The sequence below is a fragment of the Xyrauchen texanus genome, chromosome 18, assembly GCF_025860055.1.
Source record: "Xyrauchen texanus isolate HMW12.3.18 chromosome 18, RBS_HiC_50CHRs, whole genome shotgun sequence".
Lineage (NCBI taxonomy): Eukaryota > Metazoa > Chordata > Actinopteri > Cypriniformes > Catostomidae > Xyrauchen > Xyrauchen texanus.
This window is the reverse complement of record NC_068293.1, coordinates 11802692-11819773: the sequence shown is the minus strand read 5'-3', so window position 1 is coordinate 11819773 and position 17082 is coordinate 11802692. Positions and strand designations below refer to the sequence as shown.

The 17082-nt window shown below is 42.5% G+C and overlaps 1 protein-coding gene across 1 annotated transcript in view; it reads left to right on the top strand.

Moving 5' to 3' along the window:
• The window catches only part of LOC127658586 (unconventional myosin-XVI-like), a 288117-nt gene that overhangs the window by 249383 nt on the left and 21652 nt on the right, over positions 1-17082 (top strand). Inside the window, 2 exon segments of the mRNA XM_052147955.1 lie at positions 6177-6329; positions 15398-15483. Coding sequence (XP_052003915.1) covers positions 6177-6329; positions 15398-15483 — 239 coding nt within the window.

The following is a 17082-nucleotide window of genomic DNA, read 5'->3' as shown; positions in this document are numbered from 1 at the left end:
TGAAATGGCAAAAACAGGTTTTAAAAAGGTTTCAAACACTCATTTTGTCTCCCATTGTTCATAAAACATGTAGTGCCACCAAAGCTGGCCAATGTCTGTCAGGCCACTCAGACAAACTATTTTGAAAGCACCACAGAGCCACAGCGTTTATACCTTTCAGAGAAATCAACATACTAATGGCTTACTGAAAGTTGTCTGCATGTTAAACAGAGATAGGAGAAAGTATTTTCAGATAACAAAAATTACAAACACAATTTCTAAGCGGTTGCATTACATCCACCAGCCACTTGAATTAAATTTTAACCTATTTTTCCTGAATTACAGTCTTTATAGCCCATCAAAGGAGTTTGCGCTCACCAGCACACATGGTCATGCTTAATTTGCTACAGGAGGATGAAAATAATCTAGCCAAATTATATAAACTTTCCCAGCAATCTTTTGGTTAAATGTCATTTCATATATGTGGTTGCTGAAAGGCACATCCTGTTTAATATTTAGTACATGTTTTTTCTTGTCTCATCCAGTGCCAGTCTTTGTGTTTGTCAAAAATGGTGAGGTCAGGCTTTTATGGTAAACAGACATTTACCATAAAAGCCACCGCAATCTCTCAGAAACCCATTGCGCTGATTTTTTTTAATGTAAGATTGAGGTTTAGGCCAGGCTGTATGTGCTGCATATGCTCTGGATCTGTTTTGTTACTACACCACAGCAGCCTTATCCAACAACTGCCCTTAAAAGAAGAAATAACCCATTAATGGAAATTCTGTCATAATTTACTCACTCTTATGCCACTCCAAACCTTAATGACATTCTTTCTTTCATGGAACACAAAAAGGGAAAATTTTGAAGAATTGTTCTAGTCGCTTTTTTCATCCGCTTTATTCTTAAAGCCTCATGCTGCCTTCATGTGCTTTCAGAATTATCCTACTTCCCACTTCTGAAGTGGAGTCCGTTGTGTTCAAGTTTTTTGTTATTGGAAAGAACAGGAAACATGTAGGACGCCAAGGTTATTTTTGTATATTTTATGGGGAACTCGTATTTTGACACCACAATACATTTTCTCTGTCAGGTTGCTGACGATGATGGAATTTTGGACAAATACATACTCTTTTCTCTGTGTAAACATGAACAATATGCATCAAATGGTTGCTGACATGCATAAATATATATGACCGAAACAGAAAACACTAACAATTAGCTTTATTTAGAAAAATGAATGAAACCCATCATTCATCACAAAAAACGTTCTCTCCTCTGCCATGTTGAAAGTTTACATTTCCTCCCAACTGTGCAACTTGGGTATTATCTCAGAGTTTGAGATAATACCCCGTATTTACAAATATTCCAATAGCACACAAAGGCAGCATCAGTTTATTTATATATATTTATTTATGATATACCATATTTTCCATCACACCTGAATATGTTAATTCAAGTCAAGTCATTTTTATTTGAAAAGCACTTTTCACAACACATATCGTTTCAAAGCAGCATTACAGGAAATCGGTTGATGGTTAATGGAGAAAAATAATATTGGAAAAAACCAGGCTCACTGTAGGGGCCAGTTACCCTCTGGCTAAACAACATGAATATAATGCCAATATTAGTTATTTGTGTGCAGTGCAAGTCATGTTTTAAAATGTGTAAATTAAGTAAGTGTTAACGTACAGTGTTTAAAAAAATTTAATCTGTCCGAGTCCCGACTCCCCTTCAGCTGCTCAAAAGTCAGACGCGCTCCTTTATGAAGATTAAATTACCTCAGAGAATACAGATCTGTATGCTTTGTAACTCTATGCTGTATACAAATAAATAGCTTTTAGTCTGTGAGTAAAACAGTATGGCTTATGTATTCTATTCATTCATTAATGTTAGAGAATATTTATCTGTGGATATTTCCACCCTCTATGCTGTGCATTAATTATCCAGTTCACTGACTGAATGTTTTACTATGAGTGAGATGATACATCGAATTTATTAGAAAATTATTATTATTATTAATAATTATAATATTATTGTTGGTACCAGACAAGCTGGTTTGAGTATTTCTTTAACTGCTGATCTCCTTGGATTTTCACACACAACAGTCTCTAGAATTTACTCTGAATGGTGCCAAAAACATCCTGTGAGCGACAGTACTGCAGACAGAAATACCTTGTTGATGAGAGAGGACAACAGAAAATGGCCAGACTGGTTCGAACTGACAAAGTCTACGGTAATTCAGATAACCATGTGGTGAGAAGAATATCATCTCTGAATGCTATTCTGAGATGCAGGTTGGCGCTGTTTTGGTGGCACGAGGGGGACCTACACAATTAAATCACTAATGTAATTGTATTATTTGAGGAAATACAGCACAAAACAGATTTTAATTTAACAGAATTGCAAAAATAGTCACTTCAAGCTGGTTTCCTGAACACTTCTTCTGTTTTCTATTGGTCACGACATTGGTTGAGCCTGAAGTTGGCATGTCAGGGCGCCAAAACAAACAGTGTTATTGAAATTAATTTCTTAAAATGTTTGTTACATTTCCATTTAGACTTAGGTAGTCTTAAAATGTTTTTTTTTTTAGCTTCATGAAACCTGCAGAAACCTATCTCTCTCTCTCTCTCTCTCTCTCTCTCGTTTATGTGGGGAAAAGACAGGGCATTAGCTCCAGTCACATAAATATTACATGGACAAGAAATTATGTACCCATGAAATATAAATATCAAAGTGTCCAGGTCTGCTGACGATTGTTAATCATTGAGGTGTGTGTGTGTGTGTGTGTGTGTGTGTGTGTGTGTGTGTGTGTGTGTGTACGAGGACATTTTTTAAGTTACAAACTGGTAATTACAAGGGTATTATGCTATAAATGTTGTTCATGAGGACATTTCTAGTGTCCCCATAATTCAAATCACGTTTTTGAAAATGTAAAAATGCAGAAAGTTTTTTGTGAGGGTTAGGTTTCGGGGTAGGGTTTAGGGCATAGAATCTAAAGTTCATACAGTATAAAAATCATTATGTCTAAGGGGAGTCCTCATGAGGATAGCTGCACCAATGTGTGTGTGTGTGTGTGTGTGTGTGTGTGTGTGCTTGCCCCTACAGTCTGTTAAGGCTAAATGGGGGATCTTTGTCTTTGTTATCTTTGTGTGTGTGTGTGTGTGTGTGTGTATCTGTGTGTGTGTGTGTGTGTGTGTGTGTGTCTGTGTGTGTGTGATGATGTGCACTGTGACTCCCCGGATTACTGTGCATGTGTGAGTGAGTGAGTGAGGGAGTGAGTAATAAAACAAACAAACCCATCATAACGTTTGTGCAAGTGGCATGCTTGAGGAATATTTAGGAATATTTTTCTCAAACACAACAATTTATCACACAGCATTATACTGTTATCACCTCAAAAACCCAAGATTTTTGGGCATAATGATTCGGACAAAAAATATTATTGCGATTATTTTGACAATTATTGTGATTTTAATTTGAACTGCAGCATGATTTTAAAAAAAAAGAAAAAGGAATTTATTCCTTTTGACCAGAATTAAGTTATAGGCAATCATGCTCTACTGCCAATAAAAATACTGTTTTACAAAAAAAAGAAAAAATAACAATTGCATATAAACATAAAGGGAAACTAGATACACATCACATTCACATTGTATCTGGTACTTGCTTTTGGTAACATGTTGAGAGTGTTTCAGTCCACTTTTCATCATCATTTATTTGAAACCCAATAATAAGTTATTAGTAGGTATGAAATTATTATTATTTAAATTTTTCACCCGTATTCTCCCCAATTTGGAATGCCCAATTCCCAATTGCGCTCCAAGTCCTCGTGGTGGCGTAGTGACTCCCCTCAATCCGGGTGGTGGAGGATGAATCTCAGTTGCCTCCACGTCTGAGACCGTCAGTCCGTTCATCTTATCACGTGGCTTGTTGAGCGCGTCACCATGGAGAGCGTGTGGAGGCCTGACGCTATTCTCCACGGAATCCACTCACAACTCTCCACACGCCCCACCGAGAATGAGAACCACATAATAGCGACCATGAGGAGGTTACCCCATGTGACTCTACCCTCCCTAGCAGCCGGGCCAATTTGGTTGCTTAGGAGACTTGGCTGCAGTCACTCAGCACGCCCTCCAGGGGTGGTAGTCAGCGTCTTTACTCATTGAGCTACTCAGGCCTGCAGTTATGACATTTTTGAGGAAATATTTTTTTTTCTATAATAATTTGTATTATTAATATTATTATTATTATTACACAATAGCATCAAATTTCTCTAATAATTTCTTAACTTGCATGTGGCATTGCTGTACAGTCCATAAACCCTCAAGCTTTTATTTTGGTGGAAAACTGAAGGGAGACTTTCTGTGTGTAGTTGAGTTGACTGGCCTTGTAATGTGGTGAAATTCTCTCATCCACTCTCCTGTTATGAAAAACCCAGTGCCATGGGTTTACTTTTGATTTGGATAGTAACCTTTAGTCTCCAAGAATATTTAGAATTTTGCAAATGTGCAATTAGTGAATCTAGAGCACTGTAAATATAACACCCTCTCACGTTAGCAGACCATATCAAACTCGAGCACATCTGCCAACTCTAAACAGGGAATTTGTTTGTATTAAGCACAGAACCGCTCTGAAAACACTATCATGAGCCTCACGCATGCTTTGAGGATATGTGAGACACTACAGAGAACAGAGCTGCACACATACAGTAAAAAAAGTAAGCAATTGGAATTTTGTGGATTTAGTCCATGTCTGTTAGCTTTGAGGTCATGTATGTTCTAGCGTACTACTAAAAGTTGACTAAATTTACAGATATACACATTTCAAATGTAAAATATTTATCTTCTGGGAAAGTGGACCAAAATATTGATGACAATTGTTTTTCCATTCAAATGTTTTCTAGAGTGTTCTATCTTGGATTTTTTTTTTTACCGGTTACTAATTAGAAAGTTTTAGAATTTAGAAAAAATATAAAAGGAAAGAAAAGTTATGATATAAAAATGAAGAAATATGTACAATTCTAGCTATTTTTAAGTCATAAATCGAATGTAAGCAAGATTCTACCCATAAAAGGTCAGATTCCCTTGCTACATTGAAGCACATCAACCATAAACCCATCGAATATTGTCTTTCAAATATTGTCAAATCATCCTGGAGAACATGAATCATTAGGGTTTGCACAGACTTGTGGAGTCAGAATTCTAAAATTCATGTAAATGATTCAATTCTACATATCCCTCAGATTGGTATGCAGATCATTTGTGAGATAAAAAAAGAAAACGAAAATGTAATGAGAAAAATTTAAAACGGAAGCATTTTTATTAGTAGTCTTAGACTAAGACCCCACTGTACAGTACCTTGAAAGAATGAAATCAGAATGAAATATTTCTAAACATTAACCTGTTTGCAAATAAATGCTTAGAAACACAGAATCAAAATAGCAGATGTTTAGTGTAATGGAATGTGACGGGTTTCCGCGTGTGAATGCATAAAATACAATCACTAGGGGTCCCAGACACAAAGCTGCCGTTAATGAATCCATGATAACCACTGATGCTGCTGTTGTAACAGTCAGATGCCATGACACAAGTGAGAGTGTGCTGTAATGGAAACAAGGCTTCTAATAGTGCTTTAAAAGGACCGGCTGACCCCTGTGCTATATCCATCTCTGTGGTGGTCAGATGCAAGCAGACCTACATGCCGTGAGGCTTAAATATCCTCCCCTTGTGCTTCTGCTCTCTCTCCAAATAACGTCATCACAAGACCTCATCAGTCCCACAATGCTTGGCCGGGGCAGCTGCAGAGGCCCCAGCAGAAATATTAGTGACACAAGGTGGCAGGTGTAAACTTACATGACACGTCGACACCCTTATTTCTCATAAACCTGGAACGCATATTCCAAAGGTCACGGTTAGGCCTCCATTCAGCTCTGGACCTTACACGGTGCTTCTTAAAAGGTTCATCAAGTGTGTATTTTTTTGTTTTTCAATGTTAAAGTACTTTTTCCTGTCCCAGCTGAAGATACAGTGACAACTATAAGTAATATATCTGTTTGTTGGTCAATGGCTGCCAAAGGTAGTGTTTGCGAGATTCTTTTTGCAATTCCATTTGGTGCCACTAGAAGGACATAAATTAGACACTTGGCCTTTAAATGAATACATTTATTTACTGACTGTTTGTCTTCTTTTTTGCGATAGGACTGTCAAATTCCAACATAAACCTACCAGGTCGAGAGGATCAAGACCCCACCTCCCCATCGCCACAGTTACAGGACAAAAATGCCAACAACCACACTGCTCCCAACTCTTCAAATACCACCTCTGTTGAGAATGGCAACCAGATCTCCAATGGTAATAGCACAAGATGTTAGTGTTAGTGAAGATAGGGCCATATACAAGTACTATCAAAAAAGTGTCAGGCTGGCCACCTTTTCAATTGGCTTCATGATTGTTATTAAGCACCAAGGTGCTAAAAGGTGCATGGCCTAATGCTGTGGTTCTCAACTTATTTATATATTTATTAATTAATAATTCGCCTATTTATTCAAATTAAAAAAAGAGGTAGATGTCCGCATGCTGAAATTCATCCGCTTAGAGCTTGGAGCTTTAATTTCAGTGTGCGGACATCTACCTGTGGCAGGGCAGAGGGCGGGGCCGGGTCGTGATCCTACACACCCGGTCCCGTATTAGGCTAATCAAGCCTTCGGGAGGGATAAAGGTCGACTGCAGAGGATCATGCGGGAGAGAGATCCGTCAACGATCTCTCTCTCCCGCACAATCCTCTGCAGTCGACCTTTATCCCTCTCGGGAGGCTTGATTAGCCTAATACGGGACCGGGTGTGTAGGATCACGACCCGGCCCCGCCCTCCGCCCTGCCACTCTACCTCTTTTATTTTTTTACATTAGTTTAAATTTTTCGTCCTGCACCTGCTTGGTTTTTTGGATGTGCACACCTACTTGACAATATTATCTACTAATTTATTAATATCACCATGAAAAACCAGCTTGTTTTTTTTGTAGTTTAATTGAATGGGCTCTAAATGTCTCTTGAATTTGGACTATTTCTGAGCAGCCATAAAACACATTGTGGTGGGCACAAGCCATGTTCCCTTCCGAGGGAACTCGCACTGCGTCGTTGAAAACGACTCTTTGGGGAACGCTCCTTAGCGTGCGCCTCTGAATTATGAATGAAACTATTCCAATCTTGATTGGTGTTGCGTCATGACGTAACATGTGACGGCATAACCGGATGCATAAAAGTGACGCCGGTACACACACACATTAGCTTTCGCTCTTCAGCAAGCGCTCTATGTTGAAATTGTCTTATTTGGTGTTGTTTGTCTGATTTAAAAATATTATGGCCACCGAACAGTTCAAGAAGTGCGTGCGCCCCTGCCCTCGTTTCATTATGGGTAGGGACACGCACGCTTTATGTGTGAACTGTTTGGGAGCGCAGCACGCACAGGCAGCTCTCGAGGGATCTGCCTGTGAAAGTTGTGAAGCACTACCCATGAGAGTGCTGCGCTCCCGGTTGGCGTGCTTTGATGAGCACGGTCAGGCTCGCATTCCCCACGGTTTTGTTCCCGCGTCTGTTGAGGCAGCGCGGCGATTGAGATCGCGGGGTTCACAGCGGGATTTTGCAGATGAGAATGAGACTGCTGCGGCACTTTCTCATCCTTCGTTTGAGGATCCCGAGCCTACTGTGAGTGGTGCAGAAGCCCGCATCGCGGCTTCTTCTACCCATGATCAGGTCCCGATGCTTGAGCTCACTGCTTCCGAGGAAGTGGATATGCTCAGCATCGATGCGGACGACCGTGAGCCAAGCACGCCAGTATTTGGCCAAGCTTATGAGGAGCTGATTGAGGTTGTGATGCGTGCCGTGGCCAGACTGAATATCAGCTGGCCACAAAATGAGCAGGGAACGCAAGTTGAAAGCAAATTAGACGTGCGTTTCCTGCGGCACAGATCACAACCTCAGCGCCGGGGTTTGCCGTTTTTCCCCGATCTCCACAAAGATATCTAAAACGAGATTGTGGGGTAAAACGCGTTCGTCCCGTATCTCCAGCCCCAGTGTTTGATTACAGACGATGTTTTGGGGGCACGGGATATGGGCTAAAACCCCGGCGCTGCCTAGTAAGCCCTGCAGAGATACATCTGCTTTAATAAGTAGGGCTTACATGGCGGCACACAATCGGTGTTGGTTTCCCGCCGTCTCTGACGCTTCGGGCCACATCAATTTCCAGTCAAAAAAAAACAAATATAAAAAAACAACAAGCATCAATTGTGGTCACAAGAACCGTATCGACTAAATCCTGCCGGTCTCTCGCTTCAGGAAGTCGGGAACAGTGCTCGAAAACACCGAGACCAGCCTCGAGAGGCTGGTTCCCTAGTTGAAGCTCGGAAAGAGGTCCTACCGAGTGGTAGAACCTCGGAGGGCTGCCCGCTGCAGAGCAACCAAGGTTGCTCTCGCAGCGGAGTCCTCAGGAAATCGGTGTCGGTTCCGCTTCGGACCACATCAATTTCCAGCGAACGCACACCGTGCCGTTCGAGTCAAAAAATAAAAAACAAGCATCAATGGTGGTCACAGAAACCGTATCGACTAAATCCTGCCGGTCTTTCGCTTCAGGAGGTCGAGAACAGTGCTTGAAAAACACCCGAGACCAGCCTCGAGAGGCTGGTTCCCTTAGTAGAGTTTGTAGAGGCATGGAATCATCTTCCCAACATATCTGCATGGGTCCTGCATATAATAAAATCAGGGTACAGACTGCAGTTCGGGCACCGCCCCCCCCAAATTCTCTGGGGTGGTGCAGACTACAGTGGTTCCGGAGCAGGCTCAGGTGATGGAACAAGAAGTGCAATCTCTGCTGCTGAAGGAGGCCATAGAACGTGTTCCTCATTCAGACAGGGAGTCCGGTCTTTACAGCCGGTACTTTATAGTTCCAAAAAGGATGGGGGTTGAGGCCGATTTTAGATCTCAGAGTTTTGAACCGGCCTTTGAGGAGGTTCAGGTTCAAAATGCTTACCATTCCTGTCATCGTGAGTCAGATCAGATCCGAGGACTGGTTTGTCAGGATAGATCTAAAAGACGCCTATTTTCATGTACCCATCCTTCCATGTCACAGGAGGTTCCTGAGGTTCGCTTTTGGGGGCGAAGCTTACCAATATCGGGTTCTTCCGTTCGGCCTAGCACTCTCTCCCCGCACATTCACCAAATGTATGGATGCAGCTCCTGCTCCTCTGAGACTTCAGGGCATCCGCATACTGAATTATATCGATGACTGGCTCATTCTGGCCCAGTCTCGAGAAATGGCGGTTCGGCATTGAGATGTCGTCCTTGGCCATATTCGAAGTTTGGGGTTGAGACTCAACACAAAAAGAGTGTGTTACAACCATCCCAGTGCACAACGTTTCTGGGTGTTGTGTGGGACTCGGTTACGATGCAGGCACGCATGTCTCCTGCACGTATCGAGTCCGTTCTGGCGATGGTGTCCGGGTTAAAGCTAGGCCAGGCCATCACTGTAAAGCAGTTTCAAAGACTGCTGGGCCTCATGGCAGTGGCATCCAACATTATACCTTTGGGCCTTCTACACATGAGGCCCCTCCAGTGGTGGCTGAAAGCCAAGGGGTTTTCCCCCAAGGGGAATCCATTTCGTATAATCAGAGTAGCACGCAGGTGCCTTCGTTCTCTGCTAATATGGAAGAAACCTTGGTTCCTGTCCCTAGGGCCAGTGTTGGGAGCGTCATGTCGCCGGAAAACCGTTTCGACAGACGCCTCCCTCACTGGCTGGGGCGCGGTCATGGACGGCCGCTTTGCCAGGGGTCTGTGGCAGGACCATCATCATTCTTGGCACATAAACTGTCTAGAGATGTTGGCTGTGTTCAGGGCTCTGAGGAGCTTCCTTCCAGACATCTAAGGTTACCATGTCCTAGTACGTTCGGACAATACATCAGTGGTAGCTTATCTGAACCAACAAGGGGGACTCAGATCGCGCCCTCTGTGCAGACTGGTGCATCAGATAATTCTTTGGTCCCAAGGAAAAATACTGTCTATCAGAGCAATGTATGTTCCGGGGGTTCAGAATCAGGGAGCAGACATCCTGTCGAGGCAGGGGCTGAGGCCCGGGGAATGGAGACTTCATCCAGAGGTGGTGAAGTCGATAGGGGACAAATTTGGACCATCGGAAGTGGATCTATCCGCGTCTCGAGGGACGTCCCACTGTCCACTTTGGTTCTCCCTCTCACATCCAGCCCAACTGGGGTTGGATGCCATGGTACAGGCCTGGCCGAGGCCTCGCCTGTACGCATTTCCCCCGATCGCTCTGCTCCCGGGAGTCCTGGAAAGGGTCCGCCAAGAGGGCATCAGTCTACTTCTGGTTGCCCCGATGTGGCCGGCCCGAGTATGGTTCTCAGACATAATTTCACTCCTGATAGCTCCGCCACGGCAGATTCCTCTGAGGAGGGATCTGTTGTCTCAGGCAGGGGGCACAGTTTTCCACCCTCGTCCAGAGCTGTGGAAACTGTGGGTCTGGCCCCTGAGGGGGTTCAGTACCTAAATGCTGGTCTATCAGCGGGGGTGGTTGAAACCATACTTAGCTCTAGGGCTCCGCCTACTAGGAGATTATATGGCCTCAAGTGGAATGTGTTCTCCACTTGGTGTAGAGAACATGAATTAGATCCAGTTAACTGCCCGGTGGCTTCAGTTCTGGAGTTTCTTCAAAATCGTTTCTCTGCGGGTCTCTCCCTTCCACACTTAAGGTGTACGTGGCTGCCATTTCGGCTTTCCATGCACCACTGAGTGATGGGCCTCTGGGGAGGCACCAGCTGGTCATTCGTTTTCTCCGTGGTACATGGAGGATGAGACCGACAACCAGGTCCAGGGTTCCTGCCTGGGACCTGGCGGTGGTTCTCGAAGGGTTATCCCTGGCCCCCTTCGGACCCCTTCAGTCGGCTTCGCCCAAGGACCTGACGTTCAAGATGGCTTTTCTCTTAGCTATTACCTCTCTAAAGAGGGTGGGAGATCTTCAAGCCCTGGCAGTAACACCAGCTTGCTTGGAGTTTGCCCCTGGCGGAGTTAAAGCCATTCTGCACCCGAGACCTGGCTATGTGCCTAAGGTGCCTTCTAACACGGCACGGTCTACTGTCCTGCAGGCTTTTCATCCTCCACCTCATGTGTCGGCAGAAGAAGAGAGGCTCCATTTGCTCTGCCCTGTCAGAGCTTTGGGCATTTACCTCGAGAGGTCCTCTTCTTGAAGGAGGTCGGACCAACTGTTAGTGTGTTTTGGGTCACCTAAGAAGGGGCTCCCTGCCTCGAAACAAACCATTAGTAATTGGATTGTTCAGGCTATTATCTCGGCCTACAAGGTGCGCAATTTGCCTTCACCTTTGGCCATAAGGGCTCATTCAACTAGAGGCATGGCGTCCTCTAGGGCTCTCTTATCGGGAGTGCCCCTCCAGGAGATCTGTGAGGCAGCCGTTTGGGCTACCCCGCACACTTTCATCAGGTTTTATAGTCTGCACCTCCCTAGTACGCCTGGCGCACGTGTGCTCTCGTCCTAGTTGAGTGCCTGAGTTCAGTTTCACTCTAGGGCAGGCCTTTTTTCGGCGCGTGGCCTAGTGGGCATTCGTTCCCCAAAGAGTCGTTTTCAACGACGCAGTGCGAGTTCCCTCGGAAGGGAACGTCTCGGGTTATGACTATAACCCTTGTTCCCTGAGAAGGGAACGAGACACTGCGTCGTCCTGCCACGCCCCTCAATGCCTGAGAGCGGCTTGCTTCATCGCTAGGCTAATGTGTGTGTGTACCGGCGTCACTTTTATGCATCCGGTTATGCCGTCACATGTTACATCATGAGGCAACACCAATCAAGATTGGAATAGTTTCATTCATAATTCAGAGGCGCACGCTAAGGAGCGTTCCCCAAAGAGTCGTTTTCAACGACGCAGTGTCTCGTTCCCTTCTCAGGGAACAAGGGTTATAGTCATAACCCGAGACGTTATTCCTTGCTGCAAGTGGCTGCAACTCATATTTAATGTAGCCTGGGTCATATTTTCTTTTTCCATTCCAAGCCCTGTTCATGGTTTTCAGGGATGAGTGCATGTCACGCAACCTGTCCATGTTGGCATCCGACTAACTTGCTTCTACCTAGTGACAGATTAATTTCTGCTAAATATTGTACAGTGGTGTTTGATTTAATTCATAACCTTTTATGTCAACAACAAAAAATATAGGAAGCGTTTTTTTTTTCTCTTTCAAAATTTGATGAGCCTTATTTTGCTATCCTAACTATGGATGCTTATGTGGTTAGTTACAATTTTATCCTGCCAATCGTGATACTATCAGAGCAGAACTACGAAGACCCAATTTGTGGTCGTGACTGACCAGGAACCACTGGCCTAATGTACATTAATCCAGTTATTCATTTCCATTAATAATGTAAGGGATGCTCAATCACATGTCATTAGCAGGCTCACGCCCGTTTCACACATACTCCGTTTGCGGTGCGTATGCGGTGCGTATGCGGTGCGTATGCGGTGCATATGCGGTACAGGAGCAGCACGCGCTATAGTGCTTTCACATATGCTGCGTTTGCAGTGCGCTACTGATCCGCAGTTTCTGTGTGCCACAAAATCAAAAATGTATTAGTAATTTTGATTTTAAACCCAAACGTTAAATTTGAGATTAAGGCATTGAAACAGTATGAAAATTCATTTTAATCATTATGATTCTTTGTTTTACATGTAGTTCGAGTTGTTGACAGAAGAAAAACTATCGCGCTATATCTTTTGCTAAGAAGGAGAAGAACGAGATGCATTTGGGTTCACTCAGTCAAACGAGGCAGGAGACAGTTTGGTGCTTGTCTCAGAACTTCGACTTTACAGTGACCGGCACCTAAAGTAGGCTACTTTCGGATGAGTGCCGAACAGATGGATAATGTTCTTTCTCTGGTTGGAGCAGACATCACAAGGCAAACCACAACGTATCGTGCGTCCATCGAATCATGTATGATGCCATTTTGCAACTTTTGGGACTATAATCATACTTTTTTGTTTTTCTTGACCCTGTAATTTAGTAACTGTAGAACACATTAACTGAAATTATGCGTATATGATGAAATGATTACAGTTTCTTGACAATATATGTCTATTTTAATGTGAACAATGCGCTGTCACTTTAATTCAGTGCGGTGCAGCACAGCAAAAATAGACTCGGTCCGTAAACGATCGCTGCACTGCTGTATACGCACCGCAACTGGAATGGATCGACGGACTGCATCCACTTGCAGTGTAAAAGCTCTAACCTGTTAACATGGGAACGGAAAAAAATACGCACTGCATACGCACCGCATACGCACTGCAAACGGAGTATGTGTGAAACGGGCGTCAGCCTTGCCCTGAGGTTTGTTACCACAGAGTGTGACATGCACCACAGACAGGAAACTCAAGAGACAATGGAGTTTGCATGCATGAGAAAATATTGGAAATAAAGTGAGAGATAAGAGGGAATGAAAGGAATGGCAGAATGAGGGCAGTCGGTGGAGTGTTTGAATGAGATCCATAGAAGGGGAAATGGAGAAATGGACAAGAGAAGATGAAGTGAGTTGACCCAGAAGCTATCACTGAGGCAGTCCATGATTAAAGTGAAAGACCCGGCAGTTGTTAAAGTGATCTCCCAAAGAGCCATCCATTGGCCCAGGGTCTCACTGCCTCCCTCACACAAACACACATATGCACACTCTCGCTTGCCCTTTTGTCCCCTCGGTGAGGCTAATATATATGTGTGTGTGTGTGTGTGCGCGCATGTGTGTGTGTGAACTACCACATGCCACATGAGGGGGATGTAGCAGAAAGTGGGTTTTAGACTTGCAGCTCAGATAAAGTAGCAAACTGCACACTCAGCCATTATACAGTATTCCTGCATCTTCAAGATAATGCTATATAAATAATGAGTTTAAAGGTGCCTACAGTATTCCAGTATGTGCAATGCAGGGTCCTGCCAAAGGCAAATTAATTAAGAAAATATAGTAGACAAAGTAACTAATAAAGTTAGGGTACAATGGGGCTAAAGCACCCCTTTAGGGAATGTTGCTTTCTCCTAGTCACATGTATCAATGTAAAAAAAAAAAAACATTAGTGTTAAAATGCTGTATTTTTACGAAGAATTTGGCGTTATGAAACTCGGTATGTGTCTTTGGCACCATACTCTGAAGGGACTCAAAATGTTTTGGGACAGCGCCGCCTTGTGGTCAAAATTTAAAATGCCATTTCTAAAAATGCTAATAGCGATTGACTCTTTTCGCCTACTGTCATGAGACTGGTCTTGATAGATTCCGTGGTTCATGCTTTGAGGGATTTGCACGAAACTTGGTATGTGTCATCACCATTAGGCCCTGAGGTTACCTGCAGCATTTTGGCACACTGCCCCTACTGGTCATGAGATAGACAAATTGCTATTTTGGCTTATTACTCTTGAACGCTTTCCTGCATGATAACCATCATGCCCAGATCATACCTCAGCAGATTCAGAACAGTTATTTTTAAAATAAATGTTTTTTTTTATGATTGATTTACTTTTTCTAACTCCTCATACACTGTTCATCGGACTCTAGCCAAAAACATGTCACAAAGCATCTTTTGCTGCTCATGGTGCCAATAATTGGCTTGACCCCGGTATCGCTGCTTGCATCTATATATTCCATTGTGTTTATTTTGATTGTCATTCGCAATGCTTCATGGGATTGTAGTTCAAACCGTTACTAAAGATGTTTAGAACAGTCTTGTACCTTTGTCTTTTTGTCTGATTTTCAAATACTTTTTTACTTCAAATCAATGTTTGTTATGTGAGTCACCTCGTTGCTGTTTGGTTTGGCTCATGGCTTAGAACAAGTTATTTAGGTCACGCTTTATATTAGGTGGCCTTAACTACTATGTACTAACATTAAATACATATAAGACTATGTATTTACTGTGTAACAACATGTCGTTCTGCAAATTATCCACATTTGCTTCTACTGAGGTTGAGGTACGGTAGGGTTAGGATAAGGGGTTAGAGTTTTGGGGTAAGGGCTGGGTTAGGGGTGACGTTAACAGTGTAACTACAAATGTAATTACAATGCAGCAACCTGTATGTACATAATAAGTTCATTGTATCAAATGGTTAAGTACATAGTAGTTAAGGCCACCTAATATAATGTATGTCCATTATTTATGAAATCCCTAAGGATTAAATTAATGGGAAAAAACACTTCATAAACCTAAGGCTGAAAAAGTGTGCAGGTACTTTCGTGCTCTATTGACAAATGACTGTTCTATTTATTAGCTAAAGCCACTGTACTTTGTTAATTGTTAATAAACAAGGGTTAATTTTGGATACCGTGTAAATGAGTAATGTTACATGTCAGATCTGGGGGTTTCTTTCTAAACAGGGATGATGGAAGATGAGGGACATCCAAAGTCAAACGCATCCAGCACCTCAACATTACACAGGCACATGGACAGCCATCCCACTCAGGTGAAGCATGTACACAAATGCGCATATATGCACACGTTCTCTTAAGGCATCTGTCATCCACTCTTTCGAGGGTAGCAGGTCTCTCGTGACCCCAAATGGCAGATGTAATCATAGGTAATGAAAGTGAGAGCAGGTCCTGTGTCAATCCTATTCAGAGGTGCATTAGAGAGAGAGAGCGAGAGAGAGAGAGAGTATAACGAAAGAGAGAGGTGGTTGAAATGATCACTGTGTGTCCTCTGTGCTTCTCAGCATCTTAGTGTGTCCTGAAAGCAGGGTAACCCTCACAAGCTATTAAAACTTAATGAGAGGACACCGAGAGCTTTCTGCATCACTAACAGTATCGGTGTATTTTTCTCTGTCTTGTAGTGTTGGGAATCTATTGGAATTCTGGAACTGAATTATTTTTATGATGTTTGTTTCCATTAATGGTTCTTCTGCATCTGATGATCATTAAAATATAAATAATCATCCTTAAAATATTTTGATATATATACCTGAGGAGCATATTTACTTGTTTTCAGAGAATAGATCTTGGATTAAGTTGGTGTTGTAGTTTAAAGCACAAACCCCACTAAATGTAGTTTTTATGCTGAAGTTAAACAAAAAAGTAACTTTTTTCCAATGGTGTTTGAAAAATATAAGTAATTCAAGATATATTCTCTGAAAAGAAGTCCTAGACTCCCATGCAATTTTGCTTCCCAATTAAATGCTGCTGTTTGCATACAACAATACGCATCTGATTTGCAAAAGCATGACTCTTATAAACCGGTTCTTTTTATTTAATCTCTGTCAGAAAAGAACTGTCAAACTCACAATTTATCAGTTTATGTGTTATCAAAGATTATGATACATAATCAGTGAAATAACTGACTGGTTGTCCATATGAAAATGCTTATTTAAAGATTATGAGTCTTAATAAGTGTACTTGAAAAATCTTGATGACTCCCATCTTTCTTACTTTCTAGTGTCATCTATACAAGGATGACTTAAAGAGGTAGTAATCCAAAGATTTGTTTAAAATTCAAATGATAAAATAGACATGTACTTGGTGCTGAAGAAAAACTGATGCAGATGTGGTTTGTGATGTGCATTTATTATAAACAGATGTTACGTCAGTGGGTTAGCTCCTATCTTAGCATAATTTTGAATTGTATGATGATCCTGACCGTAAATAATACACTGATGATTGCCACCGGCTGCCAGATAAATAGCCTAGATGAATCAAGGATGAATCTCCCATAATGTATTGCATATAGATAACTATCACCATGACATGCATGGCATGGGTAGTATGTAATGTATGTGACACACAGTCACCAATTGGAAGACCATGCTAGGAATGAGGAAACCTGTAGGTTGTTACATTGAAAAAGACAATATGTATACATTGCACACAAAGCCATGGCAAGAGCAGACACCATCTGTTAGGGTGATGGGATTGAACATAGATATATGGCACTGTCACCTGCTGAGAGCAGAGAGAGAATTCTTTGATTTATAGAAGTCAAATGCTATGTAGAGCGTTTCAAATTAATCACTTATAAGTTTCCTCACAAGCAGCCTGTGTATATGGTGAGACATCTTAAAAGGTTTTGGAAC